This window comes from Hyla sarda, chromosome 9 (genome assembly GCF_029499605.1).
Source record: "Hyla sarda isolate aHylSar1 chromosome 9, aHylSar1.hap1, whole genome shotgun sequence".
Lineage (NCBI taxonomy): Eukaryota > Metazoa > Chordata > Amphibia > Anura > Hylidae > Hyla > Hyla sarda.
In genome coordinates, this window is record NC_079197.1 from 4,800,459 (window position 1) to 4,826,831 (window position 26,373).

Sequence of the window (26,373 nt, forward strand, 5' to 3'; positions counted from 1 at the left end):
GTGGCGTCCCGAACAGCTTACAGGACACCGGGAGGGACCTTACCTGCCTCCTCGGTGTCTGCTCCGTGCCGGGATCCCCTGCATGGCCGGCGCTCTCCTTCGTCGTCATCACGTTGTCGCGCACGCCGTCCCGTCATTCAATAAGAGTGGCGTGCGTAGCAACGTGATGGCGCCGACAGAGGGCGAGGATACCGGGCAGCAGAGACGTTCCGTAGCGACGGGGACACCCCGGGGACGCGGCGGCAGCGATGGAGGGCGACATCCAGGGCAGCGGTGACGGGTCCGGAGCGGCAGGGACACGTGAGTATTACCTTCTATACCAGTGGTCTTTAACCTGCGGACCTCCAGATGTTGCAAAACTACAACTCCTGGCATGCCCGGACAGCCAACGGCTGTCCGGGCATGCTGGGAGTTGTAGTTTTGCAACATCTGGAGGTCTGCAGGTTGAAGATCACTGTCCTATACTTCACATTGTATTTGGTTCAGAATCTTTTTTTTCTAGATTTTCATCCTTTAAAATTGGGCGCGTCTTATATGGCGAAAAATACGGTAGTTTTTCTAATATTGCTCTAGTTTTATAAGAAGTGAAGCTGTAATTTTTTTTATCGGTACCATTCTTGTTTTGATGGGTTTTTTGATCGCTTAACATTTTTTCCCTGATATGATGTGATTAAAAATCAATATTTTTGGACCTTGTTCTTTTTAGGTTTACTCCGGTTACCGTACAGGGTCATTAGCATAATGTTTTTGTCAGTGTGGTATGAACCATGAGCTGCTAAAAACAGGTTGTCTTCAGGACCCCCTCGACATTGGCAATCCGCTACCACCATCCAGAAGATTCTACATTTAATCATAGTCTGAATATTCCCGAAACATTTCGCTGATTAAAAACTCCTCTTTCTTCTCTGGCTGTGAAAGTGGAAATAAAACCAAGTGTCAGAATCACAAGCACGGACACAAACACTTTGCTATAGGAGACTTGGCATTACTACCAACCTCTTCGAGTGCTGCAGAAGACAACTGGTATTCCAGCCGTGGCATAGTCACATCGTACAAGTAATCCACTATTTCTATATGGGAAAAACATGACAAATTAGGTGCAAAAAACAAACAAACCCCCAAAAAACTAAATGTAATCTATATGTTTGAGAGAACCGGCCGGACAGCCTCGGGGGCACCCACTATAACATACTACAGTCCAACAGTGCTGGTTTCTGCCCCCATAAAGACATACATGTGTCTGCTTACTTAGCCAAGGCTTAAAGGGGTACTCCACCCCTAGACATCTTATCACCTATCCAAAGTATCCCCTATGGACAGGGGACAAGATGTCTGATCGCTTGAGGTCCCAACAGCGACCCGGTGAGGTGCCCCAGGCATCCGAAGCATGGAGTGAACTCTGCTCCGTGCCAGATGACGGGCGACCACAGCTGCCACATGAATAGAGGGGTCGTGGCAGCTGTGTACATAGCTGTCCTCCCATAGACCTGAATAGAGGGGGCGTCATGGCTGTGTACATAGCTGTCCTCCCATAGACATGAATGGAGGAGGCGTGGCGTCACGAACACAAACGCTCTAAGCTTCCTTGTTCAGAACGTTGCGGCGCTGACCTGGAGATCGGCCATTGCTTAGGCGATAAGATGTCTTGGGGCAGAGTACCCCTTTGAAGAGGTTTTTCCAAGAGGATTGGGAATAAAATGTCTACTGTACCCAGAAACATTCATGGCCACAGCTCCATTTAATGGACCCGTGAATGTCTGGAATGTCTACAGAGGAGGAAGGGAGAGATCTCTGAGGATGGGCACTGCCGTTTCATGCCCTTGAGAACAATGGACCTCCATTTTCATGAACGGTGGGGGTCCCAGCTGTTGTACCCCCACCTGTCAGCTGGTTGTCCTTTTTTTGTGGACAGGACACAGAATTGAACTTTGGGGTATCCCCTTTAAAAAGGAAGTCACCAGGTCTCCAACTATGACCCAAGATCTCAGTCACAGCAAGTAAGATCCAAATTACACCAGACGCAGAATTAAGAAAGAAGATGGCACTTCCCACATTCAAATGAATATGCTTTTATTCCACCATCACCCAAGACGTGTAGGTGCGTTCGCTGGATGGAGCGACAATTGTTTTGTGCAGCTACATGTAAACTTGACCAGTAACACATGGTCTCAGCTAGAAGGAGTCTGACCGGTTGTCAGGCTACCAGAATACGCCAATACATCCCTCAAAAGTTCACAAAACTCTACCTATAACTTACCGTACAAACGCTTATCCTTCCAGCCCTGGACAGACTGCTTTAGACTCACAAAATGTAACTGGGCGCAAAAGGACGTCACATTTCTGAAAGATCAAAGAGTTAATGGTTAGGAGAACGCATCATTTATTAGGAGATTCTACACCTAAATTTATTTTCTAAAAAATCAGACTAATACTGCCAGGCTGCTCTTACCATTGACTTTAACCCCTTAAGGGACTGTGGGTTTTCTCATTTTAGAACTTTAGTTTTTTTTCTCCTCACCTTCTTAAAATTGTAACCCTTTCAGTTTTCCACCTACAGACCCCTATGAGGGCTTGTTTTTTTTTTTGCTCCACCAATTTCACTTTGTAATAAAAATCAATAATTTCACCACAAAATCTATGGCAAAACCAAAAACAAACTATTTGTGGGGCAAAATTGAAATAAATTACCTTATCTTTATTCTGTAGACCCACTTGATTAATATGATATCCAATGTATGTGGGTTTTATTTGTTTTACATCTTTTAAAAATGATAACTTTTTGTACAAAAATTTGCATGTTTAAAATTGTCCTATTCTGACCACTATAACTTTTTTATTTTTCTGCATACAGGGATGTATGAGAGCTCATTTTTTGCGCCGTTATCTGTAGTTTATATATCAGTGCCATTTTTGTTTAGATGGGACTTTCTGATCACTTTTTATGTATTTACCTGTCTAGTGACATGTATAAAATTATAAAAAAATTTTAAATACTTTTTTTTTAAATTAGAAATGGAAACATTTTTGAACTCACTCCCCCGGGAATGGCTTAAAAATAAAATGTTATGGGGAAAAAAATACCAAATGCCGAATTTCTGGAGAGGGTTTGTAATAGCACATGCCACAAAGGGGAAAAAATATGACGGAAACAATACAATTTGGGTATTGTTGTAATTGTACCGATCTGAGGAATACAGATAATTTTACTGCACACAAATTGGTGTACAACAACCCACCGTCCCAACTCCCCCCCCCCCCCACCCCAAATAAAATGGCATTTTGTTCAGTTTTTTTTTTTTTTTTTTTTAGCCCATGTTACTGTAAAATGAGTAATGGCTCTTACGAGAAAAGTTGGCCGTGTTTTCAAGGGGTATAAAGCCCTAAAGTACCGTACCTTCCCCTTATTACCGTAAACTACATTATACCTAAAACAAAAACCCCAACATTGCTAGAGCACACTTATGTTTACCCAATGTCATCGCACAAATTGTCCCACTTCACATCGCCATAATCCTTCACGTTGGCATCACGCATCCTGTGAATCAGATATAACATGTGAAGAGAACGTGTAATAATCATGAACAAACATATATATTATAGTAGTTATATTCTTGTATATAGGAGCAGTATTATAGTAGTTCTATTCTTGTATATAGGAGCAGTATTATAGTAGTTATATTCTTGTATATAGGAGCAGTATTATAGTAGTTATATTCTTGTATATAGGAGCAGTATTATAGTAGTTATATTCTTGTATATAGGAGGCGTATTATAGTAGTTATATTCTTGTATATAGGAGGCAGTATTATAGTAGTTATATTCTTGTATATGGGAGGCAGTATTATAGTAGTTATATTCTTGTATATAGGAGCAGTATTATAGTAGTTATATTCTTGTATATAGGAGGCAGTATTATAGTAGTTATATTCTTGTATATAGGAGGCAGTATTATAGGAGTTATATTCTTGTATATAGGGGCAGTATTATAGGAGTTATATTCTTGTATATAGGGGCAGTATTATAGTAGTTATATTCTTGTATATAGGAGGCAGTATTATAGGAGTTATATTCTTGTATATAGGGGCAGTATTATAGTAGTTATATTCTTGTATATAGGAGGCAGTATTATAGGAGTTATATTCTTGTATATAGAGGCAGTATTATAGTAGTTATATTATTGTATATAGGGGCAGTATTATAGTAGATATATTCTTGCATATAGGGGCAGTATTATAGTAGTTATATTCTTGTATATAGGAGCAGTATTATAGTAGTTATATTCTTGTATATAGGAGCAGTATTTTAGTAGTTATATTCTTGTATATAGGGACAGTATTTTAGTAGTTATATTCTTGTATATAGGATATTATAAATACAGATTTTATATTATCCTTTATACATGTTGCGATATGCCGTCATTTAGTTCTCACACAGGTAAGGCTGGGTCCACACTACGTTTTGTCCCATACGGGAGCGCATACGGCAGGGGGGAGCTAAAAGCTCGCGCTCCCGTATGTGACCGTATGCCATTCATTTCAATGAGCCGACCGGAGTGAAACGTTCGGTCCGGTCGGCTCATTTTTGCGCCGTATGCGCTTTTACAACCGGACCTAAAACCGTGGTTGACCACAGTTTTAGGTCCGGTTGTAAAAGCGCATACGGCGCAAAAATGAGCCGACCGGACCGAACGTTTCACTCCGGTCGGCTCATTGAAATGAATGGCATACGGGAGCGCATACGGTCACATACGGGAGCGCGAGCTTTTAGCTCCCCCCTGCCGTATGCGCTCCCGTATGGGACAAAACGTAGTGTGGACCCAGCCTAACTCCTGCATTTCTTTGCTTACACATGCTCTAACTGGATTAATGTTCTACATCCAGACTAACTTGTTACAGAACAAGGAGATCATGTCACTGGGCAGTACAACCTACCACTGGATCATTTTCATGCTTGTTAGTCTTCCTTGATCCCCTTTGCTAGGATGAAGCCCATTGTTCATTCTTGTTGATATAACATTGGACCTGGAAAGAAATTTTTTATTGTTTCTCATAAAGGTGAATGAAAACATAGGAAGACCTGACAAGTGAGCCTACGAGACAATAGGAATATGGGTGTATGCTACAAATAAATGTGGAATTTTGGGGGTTTTAGAATATAGTCAATGCCTCTAAAGAATAGAATAGGGCAGTGGTCTCAAACTGTGTCCCTCCAGCTGTTACAAAACTACAACTCCCAGCATGGCCGGACAGCCATTGGCTGTCTGGGCATGCTGAGGGTTGTAGTTTTGTAACATCTGGAGGGCCACAGTTTGATACCACTGGAATAGGGCATGGAGGAATGAATGACAGGTCTATAGTTCACTTTAAGTATAAATATAGATACTGCTATATGGGTTCTCCGATAAATGGCTCTATTATCCATACACTTTCGATTATTGCTATTGTTTCTGTCATTTGATGGTGGGAGTCCATAACACTTTGTTATGAGGCCCTATAGATTTTAGTTAAACTTTTTAGATTTTTTTTCCCACTATAACAGCTATTTTTCAGTATACATGGTTGAATGAGAATGTATATTTTGTGCCCTGATCTGTAGTTTTTTACTATTACCATTTATTGATCAGACCCTTTTGATCACTTTTTTCTGCATTTCTAGGATGTAAATCTGCAATTGCTATTCTGGGGTTTGGAAAAAGGAGATTTTTTTGTACTCACCGTAAAATCTCTTTCTCGTAGCCTTCATTGGGGGACACCTATACTGATGGGTATATGCTCTTGCCACTAGGAGGCGCTGGCACTAGGAAAAAAAGTCGGCTCCTCCCTGGCAGGATATACCCGGATAGGATCATGCGGACAAAAGGTGAAGAAATGGGTGGGTGCGATGTCCCCCAATGAAGGCTACAAGAAAGAGATTTTACGGCGAGTACAAAAAAAAAATCTCCTTTTCTCGGTCGCTCTTCATTGGGGGACACCTATACTCATGGGATGTACCAAAGCAGTCCCCTAGGGTGGGAAAAACAACCACCAGAGAAAAGGAATCAGTCCTGAGACCGAACTCACATGTCCACAAGGCCTGCGGATGAGCCCCCAATCCAGAGACAAACCAGGCCCAGAAATTGTGCTCCCGGAAGATCCCCCGTCCACGAGCCACATAGAGAGACAAGAAAGGTCTGGTGCATGAGGACAAAGACCTGAACAGCTGCAGACCCAAAAACCCCTGTCCCAGGGGCCCACCATAAGTACCCGGAAGGTGACAGCAGCCGGACTGGTGTAAACCGGATGACCTGAATGCCCTCTAACTCGGGAGGACATGAACCCCGAAGGAAGAAAGGAGCGTATCTCCCTGAATAGGGGGCATCATGGGTACCGGAGAGACCGATATGGAAACTAGAGATGTCTGATTCACCCGGAAGATGAACCCGTTAATCAAACGGAATACCCCGAAAAGAAAAATCCCAGAACACTGGGAATTGGAGGTTCCTGAGTCACCACCTGGAAGACTAATATGTGAAGAGTAAGGAAAACAGACGTCTGCGAAAACTCTCCGGACGACAAACTTCCCTGTGTAAACATGAATAAGTGAAGAAGTGTAGTACAGAATGATCGCACCACCAAAAGGGATCGAGGAGGAGCCCGGGCCGGATCACCACACATGCCCGAGACCTCAACCATCACCAAGGACTCACCTGAAAGGAAGGCACGCCACAGCATCCAGGACTAAGGCTGGAAGGGAGCATGGGGCGCAGGGGGCCCTGCAAAGGGCTGCCCGCAGTACATATGTCCCATATGCAGGCAGACAAAAAGCCCCTAGCGCAGCGACGGCTCATACCAGCGTGCTATAGAAGCTCCTGGGAGCCATCGTACAGCTCCCAGGCAGGGGACAATTGCAGACCTGTCTTTATCGGAGCGATGCCAACCACCGCAGCAGGGAAGAAGGACGGAGCTAGGCGTCACAGTGTGAGGGGACGGCCCCCAGCAGCGCGCAAGCTGGAGGGGAGGAGCTGCCTGACCTCCTGGCTTGGGCATTGAGTCAGGGGAAGAAGAAGGGTGGAGCTACGGCCACCATGATCCCCCTGAACTCCTGCCGGCTGAACACCCTGGAGCGCAGGCCCAGCGCAGAGGTGAGGAGGAGACGGCTCCAGCCGGTGGGACTGCAGAAGTGGAAGTGAAAAGGTCCTGCCAGGAAAAGGATGGCGCAGCTCCCTGGTAACCCCCCACCAGTTAGGAGATGCAGCCGAAGCTGCATGAATAAAAGAGCGAGGGTTAACCCCTCACTGCCCGGATCCCAGAACCAGCCCCAGAAATAGGGACATAATATGCTTGTTCGCCGAGGGGGTTGGGGTTTTATATACTCACCTTAGCCGCCACATACTCGCCCGCGAAGACTTCGAACAGCTAGGGCCACCTGCCTTAAGCCAGCTCAGGATGCAAACAGGGGCAAATGGGGGACTCGGACCCAGGGTACACCGACGGGCGCTGGTTGTTGGCGAGGAGGGGTTAAAGGGGTAATCCGGCGCTTAGACATCTTATCCCCTATCCAAAGGATCTTCCATGCCGCACCCTTCCCATAGGCTTGCATTGAGGGGGCGGAGCATGATGTCACACGGGAGCGGAGCCGTGACATCACAATGCTCCAGCCCCCATGATCGCCACTAATCAGACCCGGAGCGAACATGCTCCGGGGACTGATTCTAACGGGGTGCGGCGTGTAAGATCACGGGGGTCCCCAGCGGCGGGACCCCCGCGATCAGTCATCTTATCCCCTATCCTTTGCCGGAGTACCCCTTTAATGGCCCATCCAGCAATGCACCGTGCCCCTAGCTCGCAGGTGGGAGATCAGGCAGCGCCATGTTCCAGTCGCCCCACGCTAGAAAAAACAACAAAAAGGAGAGAGAAACTAAACTTCAGACTGAAACTAGGAATAAAACTAAGGGAAAAAACACCAGGTCTGGAGATCTCCCACACCTGAGTCTAGCCTTCTGCTGACACTAGCTAAAACTGATTACCTCACTTCCAGTGGGCGGGTATATCCTGACGACTTTTTCTTCTAGTGTCAGCGCCTCCTAGTGGCAAGAGCATATACCCATCAGTATAGGTGTCCCCAATGAAGAGCAACTGAGAAATTTCTACGTTTACTTCACCATATGGGATAAATACATGTTGTTATCTTTTAATAGTTAAAAAAAAATGTTTTTTATTATATTTACATACTTATAATATATATATATATATATATATATATATATATATATATACATACACACACACACACACACACATTTTTTTTTTTTTTTTTTTAACACACTTTATTCGTCCCCTTGGGTGTACTTTTACAAGAAATTAAGAAATTGTTAGATTCCTCATATGACTTAATGCGGTCCCCCTGAACTGCATATATTTGCGAGCTCTGCGTTCTATTGATAAAGCCTGCTACAGACAGGCTCTAACAATAGCAGAGCCATGAAGAGGACAGAAGGAGAGGTAAGCACCACGCCCCCTCTATTCATGTCTATGGGAGGGGGCATGATCGGTCGTCATGCTCCCTCCCATAGACATGAATGGAGGGGGGCGTAGCACAACATCGCGTCCCCAGCTTCCCGAAAGCGGAGATGGGACATCAAGCCACTTCCCAAAGACATGAATGGAGAGGACGTGGAGTAACATCACAACCACGGCCGCCCAAAGCCCGAGATGGGATGACATGCCCTCTCCCATAGACATGAATGGAGGAGGCGTGGCATAACATCACTACCATAACCACCCGAAGCCAGAGATCTGAACATTATGTTCAGAACGTTGGGGTGGCGGCTGGACTCCCCCCCCCCCCCCCCATGATCAGACATCTTATCTTATGCTTTGGATAGGGGATAAGATGTCTAGAGGGGGTCCAGTGAAAAACATCTTATCCCCTACCATAGGACAACTAAAGCATAACATTAAAAAAAGTATATAATTACCAACGTGCTTTACAATGCGTCCAGTTCCTCGTCACAACCTTTTTCTCTATCTGGAACCATTTTATACCTTTGTACAGCTTTCTTTTGGGTACGGTCACCGGCTCTTCATTGCTATTATTCTCTTTCTGAAGAGAATCCAGAACAAATTCCTTCACAGCTGAGATCAGGAGATTTGTTTCGTCTACACTCCAAGGTCCGCGATTTACTTCTAAAGAACAGATTTTATAGTTATCAGCATGAGACTTACATTTGTTTTTATTTGGTCAGCACTCTGCCCCTCCCCCTCAGACCTATATAAATTGGCAGGAAACTGCAAAGGGACGTATTCTTTCTGGCAGTCTCAAAGTCATTGACTGGGTGGAGCACATGGTAAGTGAGTTTTTACACTGGTGCTGTGCTCCATTAATGCTGCAACAGTGTCTGTGGGGAGGCCTGGCCCAGGGACTGGTTCGGGTGGCATTGGGGCTGCTCTGCCAGTGTACACACAGTGATCAGTATGAGAAGACAGTGTACACACAGTGATCAGTACGAGAAGACAGCGTACACACAGTGATCAGTATGAGAAGACAGTGTACACACAGTGATCAGTATGAGAAGACAGTGTACACACAGTGATCAGTACGAGAAGACAGCGTACACACAGTGATCAGTACGAGAAGACAGCGTACACACAGTGATCAGTACGAGAAGACAGCGTACACACAGTGATCAGTACGAGAAGACAGCGTACACACAGTGATCAGTACGAGAAGACAGTGTACACACAGTGATCAGTACGAGAAGACAGTGTACACACAGTGATCAGTACGAGAAGACAGTATACACACAGTGATCAGTACGAGAAGACAGCATACACACAGTGATCAGTACGAGAAGACAGCATACACACAGTGATCAGTACGAGAAGACAGCATACACACAGTGATCAGTACGAGAAGACAGCGTACACACAGTGATCAGTACGAGAAGACAGCGTACACACAGTGATCAGTACGAGAAGACAGCGTACACACAGTGATCAGTATGAGAAGACAGCGTACACACAGTGATCAGTACGAGAAGACAGCATACACACAGTGATCAGTACGAGAAGACAGCATACACACAGTGATCAGTACGAGAAGACAGCATACACACAGTGATCAGTACGAGAAGACAGCGTACACACAGTGATCAGTACGAGAAGACAGCGTACACACAGTGATCAGTACGAGAAGACAGTGATCAGTATGAGAAGACAGCGTACACACAGTGATCAGTATGAGAAGACAGTGTACACACAGTGATCAGTATGAGAAGACAGTGATCAGTATGAGAAGACAGCGTACACACAGTGATCAGTACGAGAAGACAGTGATCAGTATGAGAAGACAGCGTACACACAGTGATCAGTATGAGAAGACAGTGTACACACAGTGATCAGTATGAGAAGACAGTGTACACACAGTGATCAGTATGAGAAGACAGTGTACACACAGTGATCAAAACGAGAAGACAGCGTACACACAGTGATCAAAACGAGAAGACAGCGTACACACAGTGATCAGTATGAGAAGACAGCGTACACACAGTGATCAGTATGAGAAGACAGTGATCAGTATGAGAAGACAGCGTACACACAGTGATCAGTACGAGAAGACAGTGATCAGTATGAGAAGACAGCGTACACACAGTGATCAGTACGAGAAGACAGTGATCAGTATGAGAAGACAGCGTACACACAGTGATCAGTATGAGAAGACAGTGTACACACAGTGATCAGTATGAGAAGACAGTGTACACACAGTGATCAGTATGAGAAGACAGTGTACACACAGTGATCAAAACGAGAAGACAGCGTACACACAGTGATCAAAACGAGAAGACAGCGTACACACAGTGATCAGTATGAGAAGACAGCGTACACACAGTGATCAGTATGAGAAGACAGTGATCAGTATGAGAAGACAGCGTACACACAGTGATCAGTACGAGAAGACAGTGATCAGTATGAGAAGACAGCGTACACACAGTGATCAGTACGAGAAGACAGCGTACAGACAGTGATCAGTATGAGAAGACAGTGTACACACAGTGATCAGTACGAGAAGACAGTGTACACAGTGATCAGTACGAGAAGACAGTGTACACACAGTGATCAGTACGAGAAGACAGCGTACACACAGTGATCAGTACGAGAAGACAGCGTACACAGTGATCAGTACGAGAAGACAGCGTACACACAGTGATCAGTACGAGAAGACAGCTTATACACAGTGATCAGTACGAGAAGACAGCGTACACACAGTGATCAGCGTACACACAATGATCAGTACGAGAAGACAGCGTACACACAGTGATCAGTACGAGACAGCGTACACATCGTGATCAGTACGAGAACACAGCGTACACACAGTGATCAGTATGAGAAGACAGTGTACACACAGTGATCAGTATGAGAAGACAGCGTACACACAGTGATCAGTATGAGAAGACAGTGTACACACAGTGATCAGTACGAGAAGACAGTGTACACACAGTGATCAGTACGAGAAGACAGTGTACACACAGTGATCAGTATGAGAAGACAGTGTACACACAGTGATCAGTATGAGAAGACAATGTACACACAGTGATCAGTATGAGAAGACAGTGTACACACAGTGATCAGTATGAGAAGACAGTGTACAGACAGTGTACACACGGTGATCAGTATAAGAAGACAGTGTACACACAGTGATCAGTATAAGAAGACAGCGTACACACAGTGATCAGTATGAGAAGACAGCGTACACACAGTGATCAGTATGAGAAGACAGCGTACACACAGTGATCAGTATGAGAAGACAGCGTACACACAGTGATCAGTATGAGAAGACAGCGTACACACAGTGATCAGTATGAGAAGAAAGTGATCAGTATGAGAAGACAGCGTACACACAGTGATCAGTACGAGAAGACAGTGATCAGTATGAGAAGACAGCGTACACACAGTGATCAGTATGAGAAGACAGTGTACACACAGTGATCAGTATGAGAAGACAGTGTACACACAGTGATCAGTATGAGAAGACAGTGTACACACAGTGATCAGTACGAGAAGACAGCGTACACACAGTGATCAGTATGAGAAGACAGCGTACACACAGTGATCAGTATGAGAAGACAGTGATCAGTATGAGAAGACAGCGTACACACAGTGATCAGTACGAGAAGACAGTGATCAGTATGAGAAGACAGCGTACACACAGTGATCAGTACGAGAAGACAGCGTACAGACAGTGATCAGTATGAGAAGACAGTGTACACACAGTGATCAGTACCAGAAGACAGTGTACACACAGTGATCAGTACGAGAAGACAGTGTACACACAGTGATCAGTACGAGAAGACAGCGTACACACAGTGATCAGTACGAGAAGACAGCGTACACAGTGATCAGTACGAGAAGACAGCGTACACACAGTGATCAGTACGAGAAGACAGCGTATACACAGTGATCAGTACGAGAAGACAGCGTACACACGGTGATCAGTATGAGAAGACAGTGTACACACGGTGATCAGTATAAGAAGACAGTGTACACACAGTGATCAGTATAAGAAGACAGCGTACACACAGTGATCAGTATGAGAAGACAGCGTACACACAGTGATCAGTATGAGAAGACAGCGTACACACAGTGATCAGTATGAGAAGACAGCGTACACACAGTGATCAGTATGAGAATACAGCGTACACACAGTGATCAGTATGAGAAGACAGTGTACACACAGTGATCAGTATGAGAAGACAGTGTACACACAGTGATCAGTACGAGAAGACAGTGTACACACAGTGATCAGTACGAGAAGACAGCGTACACACAGTGATCAGTACGAGAAGACAGTGTACAGACACACAGTAAATTTAGCTGGGAACTGCAGACAGAATGAGATCCATCAGGACACTACTGCTGGTGTCTGGAGAGGTGACAAGACGTCCTCTGACCTTCACACCAGTGTATAACACCTCTCACCTTTACTCAGGTCAACGACCTTCCTCTGGGCGGACATTACAGTGCGGCTCATTAACTTTGAGATGGCGATATAATCGTCCCCATGTTCCTCATGATACTTCTTTAGCTCTTTTACCTCCTGTGCTGAGAACCTAAAGAACAGGACAAATGGGTCAAATCTAATGAGGAAAACGAAAGAAGATCATAAATTATGACGAATGGTGGAGCTTACCGTCCTGAGCTTGTAGCAAAGCGATATAACAATGATCCTCGCACAACGGCTTGGTCACATGAGCGATACAACCCATCAGCTGTACGACATGCAAAACAAATGACAGAAGAATTGTAGTAGATATATTCTTGTATATAGGAGCAGTATTATAGTAGATATATTCTTGTATATAGGAGGCAGTATTATAGTAGTTATATTCTTGTATATAGGAGGCAGTATTATAGTTATATTCTTGTATATAGGAGGCAGTATTATAATAGTTATATTCTTGTATATATAGGAGACAGTATTATAGTAGATATATTCTTGTATATAGGAGCAGTATTATAGTAGTTATATTCTTGTATATAGGAGCAGTATTATAGTAGTTATATTCTTGTATATAGGAGCAGTATTATAGTAGTTATATTCTTGTATATAGAAGGCAGTATTATAGTAGTTATATTCTTGTATATAGGGGCAGTATTATAGTAGTTATATTCTTGTATATAGGAGCAGTATTATAGTAGATATATTCTTGTATATAGGAGCAGTATTGTAGTAGTTATATTCTTGTATATAGGAGCAGTATTATAGTAGTTATATTCTTGTATATAGGGGGCAGTATTATAGTAGTTATATTCTTGTATATAGGAGCAGTATTATAGTAGATATATTCTTGTATATAGGAGGCAGTATTATAGTAGTTATATTCTTGTATATAGAAGGCAGTATTATAGTAGTTATATTCTTGTATATAGGGGCAGTATTATAGTAGTTATATTCCTGTATATAGGAGGCAGTATTATAGTAGTTATATTCTTGTATATAGGAGGCAGTATTATAGTAGTTATATTCTTGTATATAGGAGCAGTATTATAGTAGTTATATTCTTGTATATAGGAGCAGTATTATAGTAGTTATATTCTTGTATATAGGAGCAGTATTGTAGTAGTTATATTCTTGTATATAGGAGCAGTATTATAGTAGTTATATTCTTGTATATAGGGGGCAGTATTATAGTAGTTATATTCTTGTATATAGGAGCAGTATTATAGTAGTGATATTCTTTTATATAGGAGCAGTATTATAGTAGATATATTCTTGTATATAGGAGCAGTATTGTAGTTGTTATATTCTTGTATATAGGAGCAGTATTATAGTAGTTATATTCTGGTATATAGGGGGCAGTATTATAGTAGTGATATTCTTGTATATAGGAGCAGTATTATAGTAGTTATATTCATGTATATAGGAGCAGTATTATAGTAGTTATATTCTTGTATATAGGAGCAGTATTATAGTAGTTATATTCTTGTATATAGGAGCAGTATTACAGTAGTTATATTCTTGTATATAGGGGAAGTATTACAGTAGTTATATTCTTGTATATAGGAGCAGTATTATAGTAGTTATATTCTTGTATATAGGAGCAGTATTATAGTAGTTATATTCTTGTATATAGGAGCAGTATTATAGTAGTTATATTCTTGTATATAGGAGGCAGTATTATAGTAGTTATATTCTTGTATATAGGAGGAGTATTATAGTAGTTATATTCTTGTATATAGGAGCAGTATTATAGTAGTTATATTCTTGTATATAGGAGCAGTATTATAGTAGTTATATTCTTGTATATAGGAGCAGTATTATAGTAGTTATATTCTTGTATATAGGAGCAGTATTATAGTAGTTATATTCTTGTATATAGGAGCAGTATTATAGTAGTTATATTCTTGTATATAGGAGCAGTATTATAGTAGTTATATTCTTGTATATAGGAGCAGTATTATAGTAGTTATATTCTTGTATATAGGAGCAGTATTATAGTAGTTATATTCTTGTATATAGGAGGCAGTATTATAGTAGTTATATTCCTGTATATAGGAGCAGTATTATAGTAGTTATATACTTGTATATAGGAGCAGTATTATAGTAGTTATATTCTTGTATATAGGAGCAGTATTATAGTAGTTATATTCTTGTATATAGGAGCAGTATTATAGTAGTTATATTCTTGTATATAGGAGGCAGTATTATAGTAGTTATATTCTTGTATATAGGAGGCAGTATTATAGTAGTTATATTCTTGTATATAGGAGCAGTATTATAGTAGGTATATTCTTGTATATAGGAGCAGTATTATAGTAGTTATATTCTTGTATATAGAAGGCAGTATTATAGTAGTTATATTCTTGTATATAGGAGCAGTATTATAGTAGTTATATTCTTGTATATAGGAGGCAGTATTATAGTAGTTATATTCACCACCCCCACATACATTTATATTACATACATTTTCAGATGGTTTATTTTTGAAGACTTTATAAACTACGATCTCACTTTACCGATTCTTTGTGAAAACCGAAATTTTTTTCTTAATGAGTTGATTGTCTTTAAATGCTCGGGGAAGTAGTAGGGATGAAAAAGCATCACCGGCGAATCTATCCCAACCTCTGCCATGAACTTCTCTACATTCTTCTTGATCTGTTCATCTTCTTCGATGGTAAACTGGCCGCTGCGAAACAATATTCCTGAAAGCACCACAAAGAGACACTAAAATGGCACAAAAGGTCAGGGGTCATTATGTATGTATGGAGCGTTATAAGAGGAGCGGCTGATATCATCACATATGATGTAATATATAGAGGTTATATCAGTACTGGAGCGTTATAAGAGGAGCGGCTGATATCATCACATATGATGTAATATATAGAGGTTATATCAGTACTGGAGCGTTATAAGAGGAGCAGCTGATATCATCACATATGATGTAATATATAGAGATTATATCAGTACTGGAGCGTTATAAGAGGAGCGGCTGATATCATCACATATGATGTAATATATAGAGATTATATCAGTACTGGAGCGTTATAAGAGGAGCGGCTGATATCATCACATATGATGTAATATATAGAGGTTATATCAGTACTGGAGCGTTATAAGAGGAGCGGCTGATATCATCACATATGATGTAATATATAGAGGTTATATCAGTACTGGAGCGTTATAAGAGGAGCGGCTGATATCACATATGATGTAATATATAGAGGTTATATCAGTACTGGAGCGTTATAAGAGGAGCGGATGATATCACATATGATGTAATATATAGAGGTTATATCAGTACTGGAGCGTTATATGAGGAGCGGCTGATATCATCACATATGATGTAATATATAGAGATTATATCAGTACTGGAGCGTTATAAGAGGAGCGGCTGATATCATCACATATGATGTAATATATAGAGGTTATATCAGTACTGGAGCGTTATAAGAGGAGCGGCTGATATCATCACATATGATGTAATATATAGAGGTTATATCAGTACTGGAGCGTTATAAGAGGAGTGGCTGATATCACATATGATGTAATATATAGAGGTTATATCAGTACTGGAGCGTTATAAGAGGAGCGGATGATATCAGTCACATATGATGTAATATATAGAGATTATATCAGTACTGGAGCGTTATAAGAGGAGCGGCTGATATCATCACATATGATGTAATATATAGAGGTTATATCAGTACTGGAGCGTTATAAGAGGAGTGGCTGATATCACATATGATGTAATATATAGAGGTTATATCAGTACTGGAGCGTTATAAGAGGAGTGGCTGATATCACATATGATGTAATATATAGAGATTATATCAGTACTGGAGCGTTATAAGAGGAGTGGCTGATATCACATATGATGTAATATATAGAGGTTATATCAGTACTGGAGCGTTATAAGAGGAGCGTCTGATATCACATATGATGTAATATATAGAGATTATATCAGTACTGGAGCGTTATAAGAGGAGCGTCTGATATCACATATGATGTAATATATAGAGATTATATCAGTACTGGAGCGTTATAAGAGGAGCGGCTGATATCAGTCACATATGATGTAATATATAGAGGTTATATCAGTACTGGAGCGTTATAAGAGGAGCGGCTGATATCACATATGATGTAATATATAGAGGTTATATCAGTACTGGAGCGTTATAAGAGGAGCGGATGATATCACATATGATGTAATATATAGAGATTATATCAGTACTGGAGCGTTATAAGAGGAGCGGCTGATATCAGTCACATATGATGTAATATATAGAGATTATATCAGTACTGGAGCATTATAAGAGGAGCGGCTGATATCATAGGTGTGATATTGTGATATTCTAGCTCTCACCTGGATGTGCAAATTTATCAAAACCAAGAATCTCACCCACCTTTCTGTTTTGCAATTCTAATTCTCTCCAGCTCCTGGGAAAGTATAAATTTCATTTGTATGTCCTCTTCCTTTACCTGGGGGAAATATTCTTTAATCAGTTCCCAGTCTTGTTTCCGAATAAAAGGCTTATTTGATTGTTGTTTTCCTTTAACACGCTCTTTTGTGCATTTTCCTGAAGTAGCTGGCCTGTGAAAATTTTAGCAGTAAATTTTAGTTTGTAATTTTTTTCTTTTTAAGAAAAGAGCAGAAACTATTACTTCCTCCTTTTGTCCTAACAAATATTTGCAGTGGCTGCTCTATGCCTCCCTATGCTTTACACTGCAGCGCTGCTTGCTCTGACTGGCTGCTGTATAATATCTCAAGTTCAGCACAAATTCTGAGGAATAATTCCTCTTTGCAGGTATAACACCTTCCACTCCTCAAAGACTTTCTATAAGATTATAAAGCTGTTTGTGGGAATTTTTGCCCATTGATCCAAAAGAGCATTTGTGAGGCAAAACCCCGATGTTGGAGGAGAGGACCCGGCTCACAATCGACATTCTAATTTACACCAGAGGTGTTTGTTGGGGTTGAGGAACGGGATCTGTGCGACCAGTCATGTTCTTCCATTCCTGACCTTTCATTCTGCCTTTACTGACCTCGCTATGTGCTCTGGGTTGAAGTCATGGTGAAACAGAAAAGCGGTGAACCCAAACTGTTCCCACAAACCCTGAAGGGACAATTGTCCACCATGTTTTGAAGCATTAAGATTTCCCTTCATTAGAACTAAGGGACCAAGGCCATCCCCTGAAAAACACCCTTATAGCATTATTCTTCCTGCACCAAACCTTACAGCTGGCACAATTCAGCCAGACAGGTAACTCTTTTTTTTGGCATTTGACAAACCCAGACAGAGGCGTGATCCGTCACTCCACAGAACACGTTTCCTCTGTTCTGGAGTCCTGTGGTGGTGAATTCACACCCCTCAATATAATGCTTGACATCGTGCTTAGTGATGTAAGGCTGGCGTTCAGCTGCTCGGCCATGAAGCTCCCAGTGGGCACAGGTCCTCATTAAAGAAGTCTCATAGCGAAAAACGTATCCTCCTATCTGCAGGATACGGGATAAGTTTTAGATTGCGGGGGGTCCGACCACTGGGACCTCGGCTCTTTCTGGGAGCGGTGCATCATGCCAGAGTCGTGGCCCCCTCCATATATCTGATGTGAGAGCCGAAGATAGCCAAACTGTTCTCCCATAAAAATATATTGAGGGAGCATGTCGGTCCCCGCTTCGGGCAGGGGTCGTAACACACCGCTCCATGGAGAGCCGGGGTCCCATACAGGAGATCACGGAGGGTCCACGGTCGGACACCTGGGGGTCTTGTGGATAGGGGATGAGTTTTTCCCACTTTGATATATCTCCTTTAACTTTACGAGGTCACCACTTTATAACGGAGTCGCTGCAGTTTCTAAACACTTCCACTTTTCAAAATATCTCTGATAGCTGATAGGGGAAAATCCAGGAGGGAAGTTAATGCAGTGGCTCTTATTACAGTACTAAGCTGGAATCGGGGCGCTCTATAGAATGCCTCTTTTGGTCACGTGTGTAAATGCAGACTGCATCTATAGGGGCTGGATTTTATATGCCTGGGGCAATGGAATACAATACATGTGTCCATATTGTGTATATCATTTTAGGAAAAGCTTTGTCTAAAGTCACTTACCTTTTGTTATTTTGTGTCGCCGGGTTCTGGTCAGTGTCTGTAGACGCACAGGTCTGAGGTCGGCTCTGTCCACTGGTTGGGGTTTGTTCTCTGTCTATCACATTTCCATCACTTTCCACCACCCGGCTCTGCAATGACTGACCCCCCTCTGGCTTAGTCTCTTCTGCTGAGATATCAGATGTCTCCTCACTCCTGTCCAAGTGTTTCTTGTTTTTCACCTTCTTCACGTGCACTTCAGTCTGATCTACAGTCTCTACTACTTGTTCTGTGGTCTCAGTAAAACCATGTTGTCTATGGCTTTCATCTCTACCGCCCTTCAGCTCTCTCTTCTTGTTGGTACGTTTGGCGTCGTGATTTAACAATTCCTCCACTGAACCATCTTCTAGAACTTTCTTAGATTTCTTCTTTTTTGTCTGACTTGGCATATCTTCTGTATAATTAGGTTCACTATATGAAGGTTCATCTTCATGGAGGCCAATGGAGGAGGACACATCCTCTACTGCGATGTCCTTGGCCTCCTGGTGAGGTTCATGCTTTCTTTTCTTCTTCTTGATGTTTTTTTTTACCTGGTCCAAACATTCATCCACTTGTTCTGGAACATCAGAACCATCGGGAGACTTTCTGCAAGAGGGAAATTTCTCAGTAAATCCATCATCCTGGAGATCTCCACTAATCTTTTGCTTTTTCTTCTTCTTCTTGGCATGTTGGGTCTCAGAAATCGACAATTCCTCTGCTAAACTATTTTCTAAAAGACGATCTTTCTTCTTTTTCTTTAGACTTTGCTTATCTGTTAGAACAGCAGGTTCCCTATACAAGGCTTTTTCTGGTAATCCTTCATCTCCATGACGTCTCTTGTGGTCTTTGGCTTTGTGAGATTTTTTGATTGTTTTCTTTTTCTCCTGATAGACAATAGAGGGGGCCCCATCATCGATGTCATCTGTCTCCTGGTGAGGTTCTTCCTTTCTTTTCTTTTTCTTCTTCTTGACATATGTTTCTGACTGATCCACTTGTTCTGAGGTCTCTTTACCACCTTTCCACTTCTTCTTCTTCAGGCTTTGCTTATCTGTTAGATCAGCATGTTCCCTATACACTTCTTCTGGTGATCCTTCATCTGTATTACATCCCTTGGTGTCTTTGACTTTATGAGATTTTTTAATCTTTTCATTTTGCTCCTGATAAAGGACAATAGAGGGGGCCCCATCATCTACTGTGATGTCTTTGACCTCCTGGTGAAGCTCATCCTTTCTTTTTTTCTTCTTCTTAATGGGTTTTTCTACCTGGTCCAAACATTCATTCACTTTTTCTGGAGCATCAGAACCATCTGGAGACTTTCTGTGAGAGGGAAATTTCTCAGCAAAGCCATCATCCTGGGGATCTCCACCACTTTTCCACTTTTTCTTATTATTATTCATTGGTATATAGGAGGAATCATTTGCTTCAATGCCATCTGCCTCCTGGGGAGACTCTTCCTTTCTTTCCTTTTTCTTCTTCTTGACAGCCCTTTCTGACTGGTCCACACTTTCATCCACTTCCTCAGTGAAACCATCACTCTGGAGATCTCCACCATCTTTCCGCTTTTTCCTCTTCTTCTTTGTATGGTGGGTTTGGACAGCTGACAAATCCTTCACTAAACTATTGTCTAGTAGACGTTCCCTGCTATCTTTCTTTGTTTTCTTCCTTTTCTTTTCCTTTGATTCACCTTCTTGATCAGTATTTTCCCTACATGGAGATTTTTCAGTGAAAAGTTCATCTCTGTGGAGTCTCTCAGAGTTTTTGGCTTTATGAGCTTTTTTGATTTTTTTATTACACTCCTGATGAAGGACAATAGACGAGGATGAGGCATCATCCTGGTGAGATTCATATTTTCTTTTTTTCTTCTTTTTGTAAGTTTCTTGATCGATCGCTTTTTCAATGTAGCCATCTGATAGAAAGAAAATGAGCATCAATTCTGTGGCAAAACTGCTTAAAGCTACAGAGGAAGAACTGCAGCGCATCTTCCTATTAAATATATAAGCGTTCTATCAGGGGGAGACCTGGGTGACAACTCAGAAGCAACATGGGTCCTCAGCCCAAGTCCTATGCCTTATGCAGTTGAGCAGTCTGAGAGGACTTTATTAGTGCCAATAACCTTTATGGACTAGTTTTCACAACCGAACTAGGCAAGTGTATTCTTTACATCCTCACCCCACAACACTATCAGATTTCACCCTATGGGGTGCTATGTGGATCTGCTATTTTCATTCTTGGGGTGGATTTGATACTCACCTGACTTTTTATTAGGAATTATGGGGTCACCTTCCACCTCCTGGTTCTCACTGTTCACCTTACGCTTCTTTCTCTTTGGCATCCCTTCTCCACTGCCCATGTACATGACGTCGGGATTAATCAACTTCTTTTTCTTCTTTTTTACTGTATCCTCGATATCACCCTGCCTGGAAGTGTTCGGTTTAGAAGCCCCATCCCAGTGTTTATGTTTTTGCACAGGGCTTATGGACATTGTGTAATGTTCTAAAAATAAAGAGAAATACAACATGGCACCTCTGAAAAATAGATATGAAAAATAAGACCTTGAATAGCCGGCTATTTAGCAGTTTCTCCTGTTTCCGTCACACCCATTGACTTTGTATGGAGTGGAGCCTCACACTTCTCCTTGCATTGGCCACGATACTGGAGGGAATCCATGGCCGCCCTCAAGTGATATAACAATTGTCATCTATCCATTGAATATGTCAGTGTTTCCAAACCAGGGTGCTTCCAGATGTTGCAAAACAACAACTCCCAGCATGCCTGGACAGCCTTTGGCTGTCCAGGCATGCTGGGAGTTGTAGTTTTGCAACACCTGGAGGCACCCTGGTTGAGAAACACTGGAATATTTGTTGCACATTTAAGTTCACAATACCCTATTAAAGGGAATCTGTCGGCTGCCATTCACACTCAGACTGCTGACACTGTTAGACCAAAGAGGCATCTGGTGTCTGTCATATATATGTCTGAGATTTAGAAAATAGAAAAATGCTTTTATTTTCCTGTGCAATGTGTCAAAGAGGCATTCCTAGACCCCTGAATTGCTGAGGACTGGAACACCTCCCTGCTCCACCTCCCATCTTTGTTTGATTGACAGTTAGCTGGAAGCCAAGCCCTGTTTCTAAATCTACTTCCTGCACGAATAATGGCAGAATTTTGGTATGTGAATTGCAGCTGACAGAATCCCTATTAAAAAGGTAGGGACATACATGCCGTGTAATTTATACTGAGACAAATACACTGGGCAGCGGTAAATACGTTGTGTACTGTGCTATGAACAAACACACAGGGCTTCCCCGCCCTGTGTGTGCAGTAAGCTTTGGGGGAGTCACATCGGTGCCCGTAGCTCGTTTCCAAACCTTACTGCACACACAGTACTGTGGCGGAGAAGCTCTGATCACCAGAGTTTTACAACTAGGGAGAATACAGTTGTTGCAAAGCTACAACTCCCCGCCTACGGCTGTCTAGACATACTTGAAGTTGTAGATTTGCAATAGCTGGAGGCACACTACTTGGCTGTCGGGCATGATGGGAGTCGTAGTTTTGAACCAGCTGGAGGCACACTAGTTGGCAGTCGGGCATGATGGGAGTCGTAGTTTTGAACCAGCTGGAGGCACACTAGTTGGCAGTCGGGCATGATGGGAGTCGTAGTTTTGAATAATCTGGAGGCACACTAGTTGGCTGTCAGGCACAGTGGGAGTAGTAGTTTTGAATCATCTGGAGGCACACTAGTTGGCTGTTGGGCATGCTGGGAGTTTTAGTTTTGCAACAGCTGGAGAACACTGGTTGGCTGTTGGGCATGCTGGGAGTTTTAGTTTTGCAACAGCTGGAGAACACTGGTTGGCTGTCTGGGCATGCTGGGAGTTGTGATTTTGCAACATCTAGAGGCAGACTAGTTGGCAGTCCAGACATGCTGGGAGTTGTAGTTTTGCAACAGCTGGAGACACCCTGGCTGGTAGACAATACTCTGCGAGCTCCACACTGATACAATGTAACAAGCATTCATGTGTTTAGCTGAGAGTATTGTCTAAACTGGGCACAGTAGTGACAAGACAGGGTATGATGGGAGTTGTAGTTTTATAACAGGTTGGAGCGCTCCAACCCCTCCCAATATCAGCAGACCCACCTCCTGCAAATCCATAGAAACCCAATTTCCCGTTCAAAACGCAGCGACTTACCGGATCCCTGTCCTTCCACGTGTGTTTACAGCCGGCAGGCGGAAGTGACGTCACCCCCCAGGTCACAGTGTCCGGCGCCGTTACCTCGGCGACGGGGTCAGAACCTGCTAGTCAGTGTGTGAGGGAGACCGTGTGGTCACGTGACCGCTCTGTTGAGAAAGGGCGGGAAGGAGGAAGAACGAGTGAGAGGCGGGGTCACGTGGTGTGAGCAGTACTTCACGCTTTCTTTATGGAGGCCTTAGCAACAGCGGGAAAGAGGGTCTCTGTTAAGGAGGCTGGTTATACGGACTGGGGTGTATTGTGGGGGTGTGCTAAGACTATTAATTATAAACCAGATTAGTGATAAATGTCTGTTGTGGTCCGCTGATCCAGAGGATAGAATGTTGTGCCACTGCGCATGCGTGGCCTTCACTCCATTCATTCTCTATGGGGTTTCCTAAACATTACTGAGGCACAATGAAGCAATGTTTCTCAACCAGTGTGCCTCCAGCTGTTGCAAAACTACAACTCCCAGCATGCCCAGAGTTGTAGTTTGGCAATAGCTGGAGGCACACTGTTCGGGAAAAACACTACCATCGAGAATGAATGGAGCGCATGCGTGTTGCCCTACCAGTCACAGGATTATTGTCCTCTGTTTCGTGGGATCAGCAACCCCCAACGATTCACAAGTTTTGGATACCTGTTAAAGGAAAATGGTCATCCCGTTCACCCGCACTAAACCCAATACACCCAGTTAAAGTGCAGGAGACCGATGCAGGTTCCCTCACTCAGACATACCTGAAGTCCGGCTCCCGGTCCCTCTGAAGATTGGCTTCTATCTGCGTGCTGGAGGCGAGCCCGCTTTTTGGATTCTAATATTCATGGGCACTGGTCATGTTAGCGCTCATTGGCACATGCGCTCGTGACCAGCGACTATGACTGTTCAAATCCAGCCAGCGGGCCCGCCTCCAGCGCACAATTCAGCCAAACTTCAGAGGGACCTGGCACCGGACTGAAGGTGGTTATAAGAGTCAGAGACCCCTGCACTATAACTCGGTGTATTGGGTTTAGTGTGGGTGAACGGGTGACCATTTTCCTTTTACTATGAGAATATCACTTTTAGGGTAGGGTCACATGACACAGATCCGCAGCGTATTTTATGCTGCAGATCTGCCGGTGACCCGACCCTTAGTGTGCCTCCAACTATTCCCCCCCTCCCCCCCCCCCCCTGCTCGCAGAAGCAATCCGCCGCTCCAAGCAGTCACACAGGGGCCTGCGAGTCGCCTCAGTCTACTCAAAGACATCTAGGTGCAGCTGTGATGTCTGAGTACACAATACATGCGTGCGGCGATTTGCTCTGTGAGACTGCTCGGAGCAGCAGATTACCGCTGCGAGCAGAGGGAACAGCTGGAGGAACACTAAGGGTTGGGTCACTGGCAGATCTGCAGCATGCAGCGGATCCGTGTTGTGTGACCCTACCCTTAAGGGGGATTCCCTTCCGGAAAATTATTTTACTTATCTACAGAATACGTCTTATACAGACCCCACATCTATCTCAAAATCATGCTTCAGCCACCACGCCCCCTCCTATAGACTTACATTGATGGGGCGTGGCATGACATAAGGGGTGTGGACATGAAATCACGACGCCCGACGCTCGCACCCAGCGTTCTAAATGATGGGTGCTGCATAGACATCGCAGGGGTCCCAGCGTTGGGACCACACACGATCAGACTTCTTAGCCTTTGGATAGGGGATAAGATGGCTAAGGACAGAGTACTCCTTTATATAACCACACAGAAGGCCATGAGAAATTAGCAAAGCTGTATGTTTTCACCATGGTCTCTTCTGCTCTAAATCTATCGACTTTGTAAGCAGCCCTGATTTATCGAAATTTGTGCGAAAAGATTGAGAGATTGTCCCCAGTTACAGCTTAGTGTTCTCATCTTAGCAAGCTCTGGTAACATGAAAGCCGAGTTGTGATTGGTCGCTGGGGGCAAAATCTCATCTGACCTTTGGCATAAATTAACTTATCCCCTATAAGTAGCTGATCGCGAGGGGTCCAACTGCTGGGACCACCCATGATCTCCAGGACAGGTCCCGGCTCTCAGTGAGTACAGCATACTGCAGACAGCACGCGCTCCATTCATTCCTATGTGAGCGGCGAAAAGACCCGATTGCAGCACTTGGGCGCTCTCATAGAAATGAATGGAGAGTATGCAGTCTACTGGTGATGACATGCGCAACTCACAGAGAGCCAGGGTTTTATCCTGGGGATCGGGTGGTCCCAGAAGTCGGACCCCCCGCGATCAGCTACTTATCCCTAATCCACAGGATAAGCAGATATATTAAATTTTGCTGGAGTTCTCCTTCAATATATATTGACATGTCTTTCCCTACATTGTGGACATTATTTTTTGTAAACAAATCTCTCTTTATTGAACAGACATGGAGACGTGTACTGGATAAAGCATACGATTAACAGGTTAGAGCCACTCGCATATGCAATTGCATAAAGGAACACCCAAAAAGCTACAGGAGAACATAATACAACTGGTAGATCTGTAATATGGATCCTGAAAACATCACATTGATGTCCATCATGGTGCGTCGCTGCGGATAACTGGACAGAATGCTAAAGAAAACAGATAGAAGTGAAAAGTTCTACACGGACAGAAAGGAAATTATACAAAACAGGGAGATTGCATGGATACAATGTGCCCAGGCAGGACAAGGCAGCAATACAATATAATACAAGGCATCAATGTAACGAGAAACATCTAAAATAAGGTAAGTAAAGGGGGGAGGTGGTCAAGGGTACGGGAGAATTAAGGTAGATAGTCTTGTGTTTTAAAGCTTTCTCAGAGATAAAAAATGTATCCCCTATCCTAAGGCCCGGCTCTCCTAAATTAAGCGTGTAGACCACCGCACAAAGCGATGGCCGAAATGCTCCCTCAATGCATCCCTATGGGAGAGCTGCACTCTGGAATCTGCGGCTCTCCCATAAAGCTGTATGGAGGTCTTCGATCTATCTTATGTAATTTATATTGTTGCAAAAAGAAAAAACGCAAAACAGGGATTTATGAAAAAAAATATATAATCTTTATTAA

At 43.0% G+C, this 26,373-nt stretch overlaps 1 protein-coding gene and 1 long non-coding RNA gene across 6 annotated transcripts in view; one reads left to right on the top strand and one right to left on the bottom strand.

Annotated features, from left to right (window-relative positions):
- Window positions 1-26,373, top strand: part of LOC130290579 (uncharacterized) — a 102,458-nt gene that overhangs the window by 23,309 nt on the left and 52,776 nt on the right. For 3 of the 5 annotated variants that reach the window (XR_008847635.1, XR_008847634.1, XR_008847638.1), the window contains exons 1-2: window positions 23,457-23,590; window positions 25,710-26,053. This is a non-coding gene — a long non-coding RNA (uncharacterized LOC130290579). Of the gene's footprint in view, window positions 1-23,406; window positions 23,591-25,709; window positions 26,054-26,373 lie in introns of those variants that run through there. The other 2 variants (XR_008847636.1, XR_008847637.1) reach the window with 2 other exon arrangements.
- On the bottom strand, window positions 429-23,417 carry LOC130290574 (transcription termination factor 1-like). Its single transcript, XM_056538401.1, has 13 exons — window positions 23,285-23,417; window positions 21,348-21,590; window positions 19,083-21,003; window positions 17,379-17,566; window positions 15,492-15,677; window positions 13,165-13,243; window positions 12,954-13,084; window positions 8,957-9,164; window positions 4,932-5,021; window positions 3,470-3,535; window positions 2,258-2,340; window positions 997-1,070; window positions 429-909 (listed from the first exon to the last, which is right to left on the bottom strand). The coding sequence occupies exons 2-13, from the start codon at window positions 21,577-21,579 to the stop codon at window positions 847-849; spliced, it is 3,321 nt and encodes a 1,106-aa protein (XP_056394376.1). The 5' UTR covers window positions 21,580-21,590; window positions 23,285-23,417; the 3' UTR covers window positions 429-846.

Bases quoted from the DNA above. Each gene is read 5' to 3' on its own strand.
- LOC130290574 (XM_056538401.1), bottom strand. From the start codon at position 21,579: ATGTCCATAAGCCCTGTGCAAAAACATAAACACTGGGATGGGGCTTCT. The intron at 2,341-3,469 runs GTAAACATAAGT...TTGATCTTTCAG, and splicing joins AATTTGTGCGATGACATTGG to AAATGTGACGTCCTTTTGCG. The intron at 910-996 runs GTTGGTAGTAAT...CCACTTTCACAG, and splicing joins CTTCTGCAGCACTCGAAGAG to CCAGAGAAGAAAGAGGAGTT.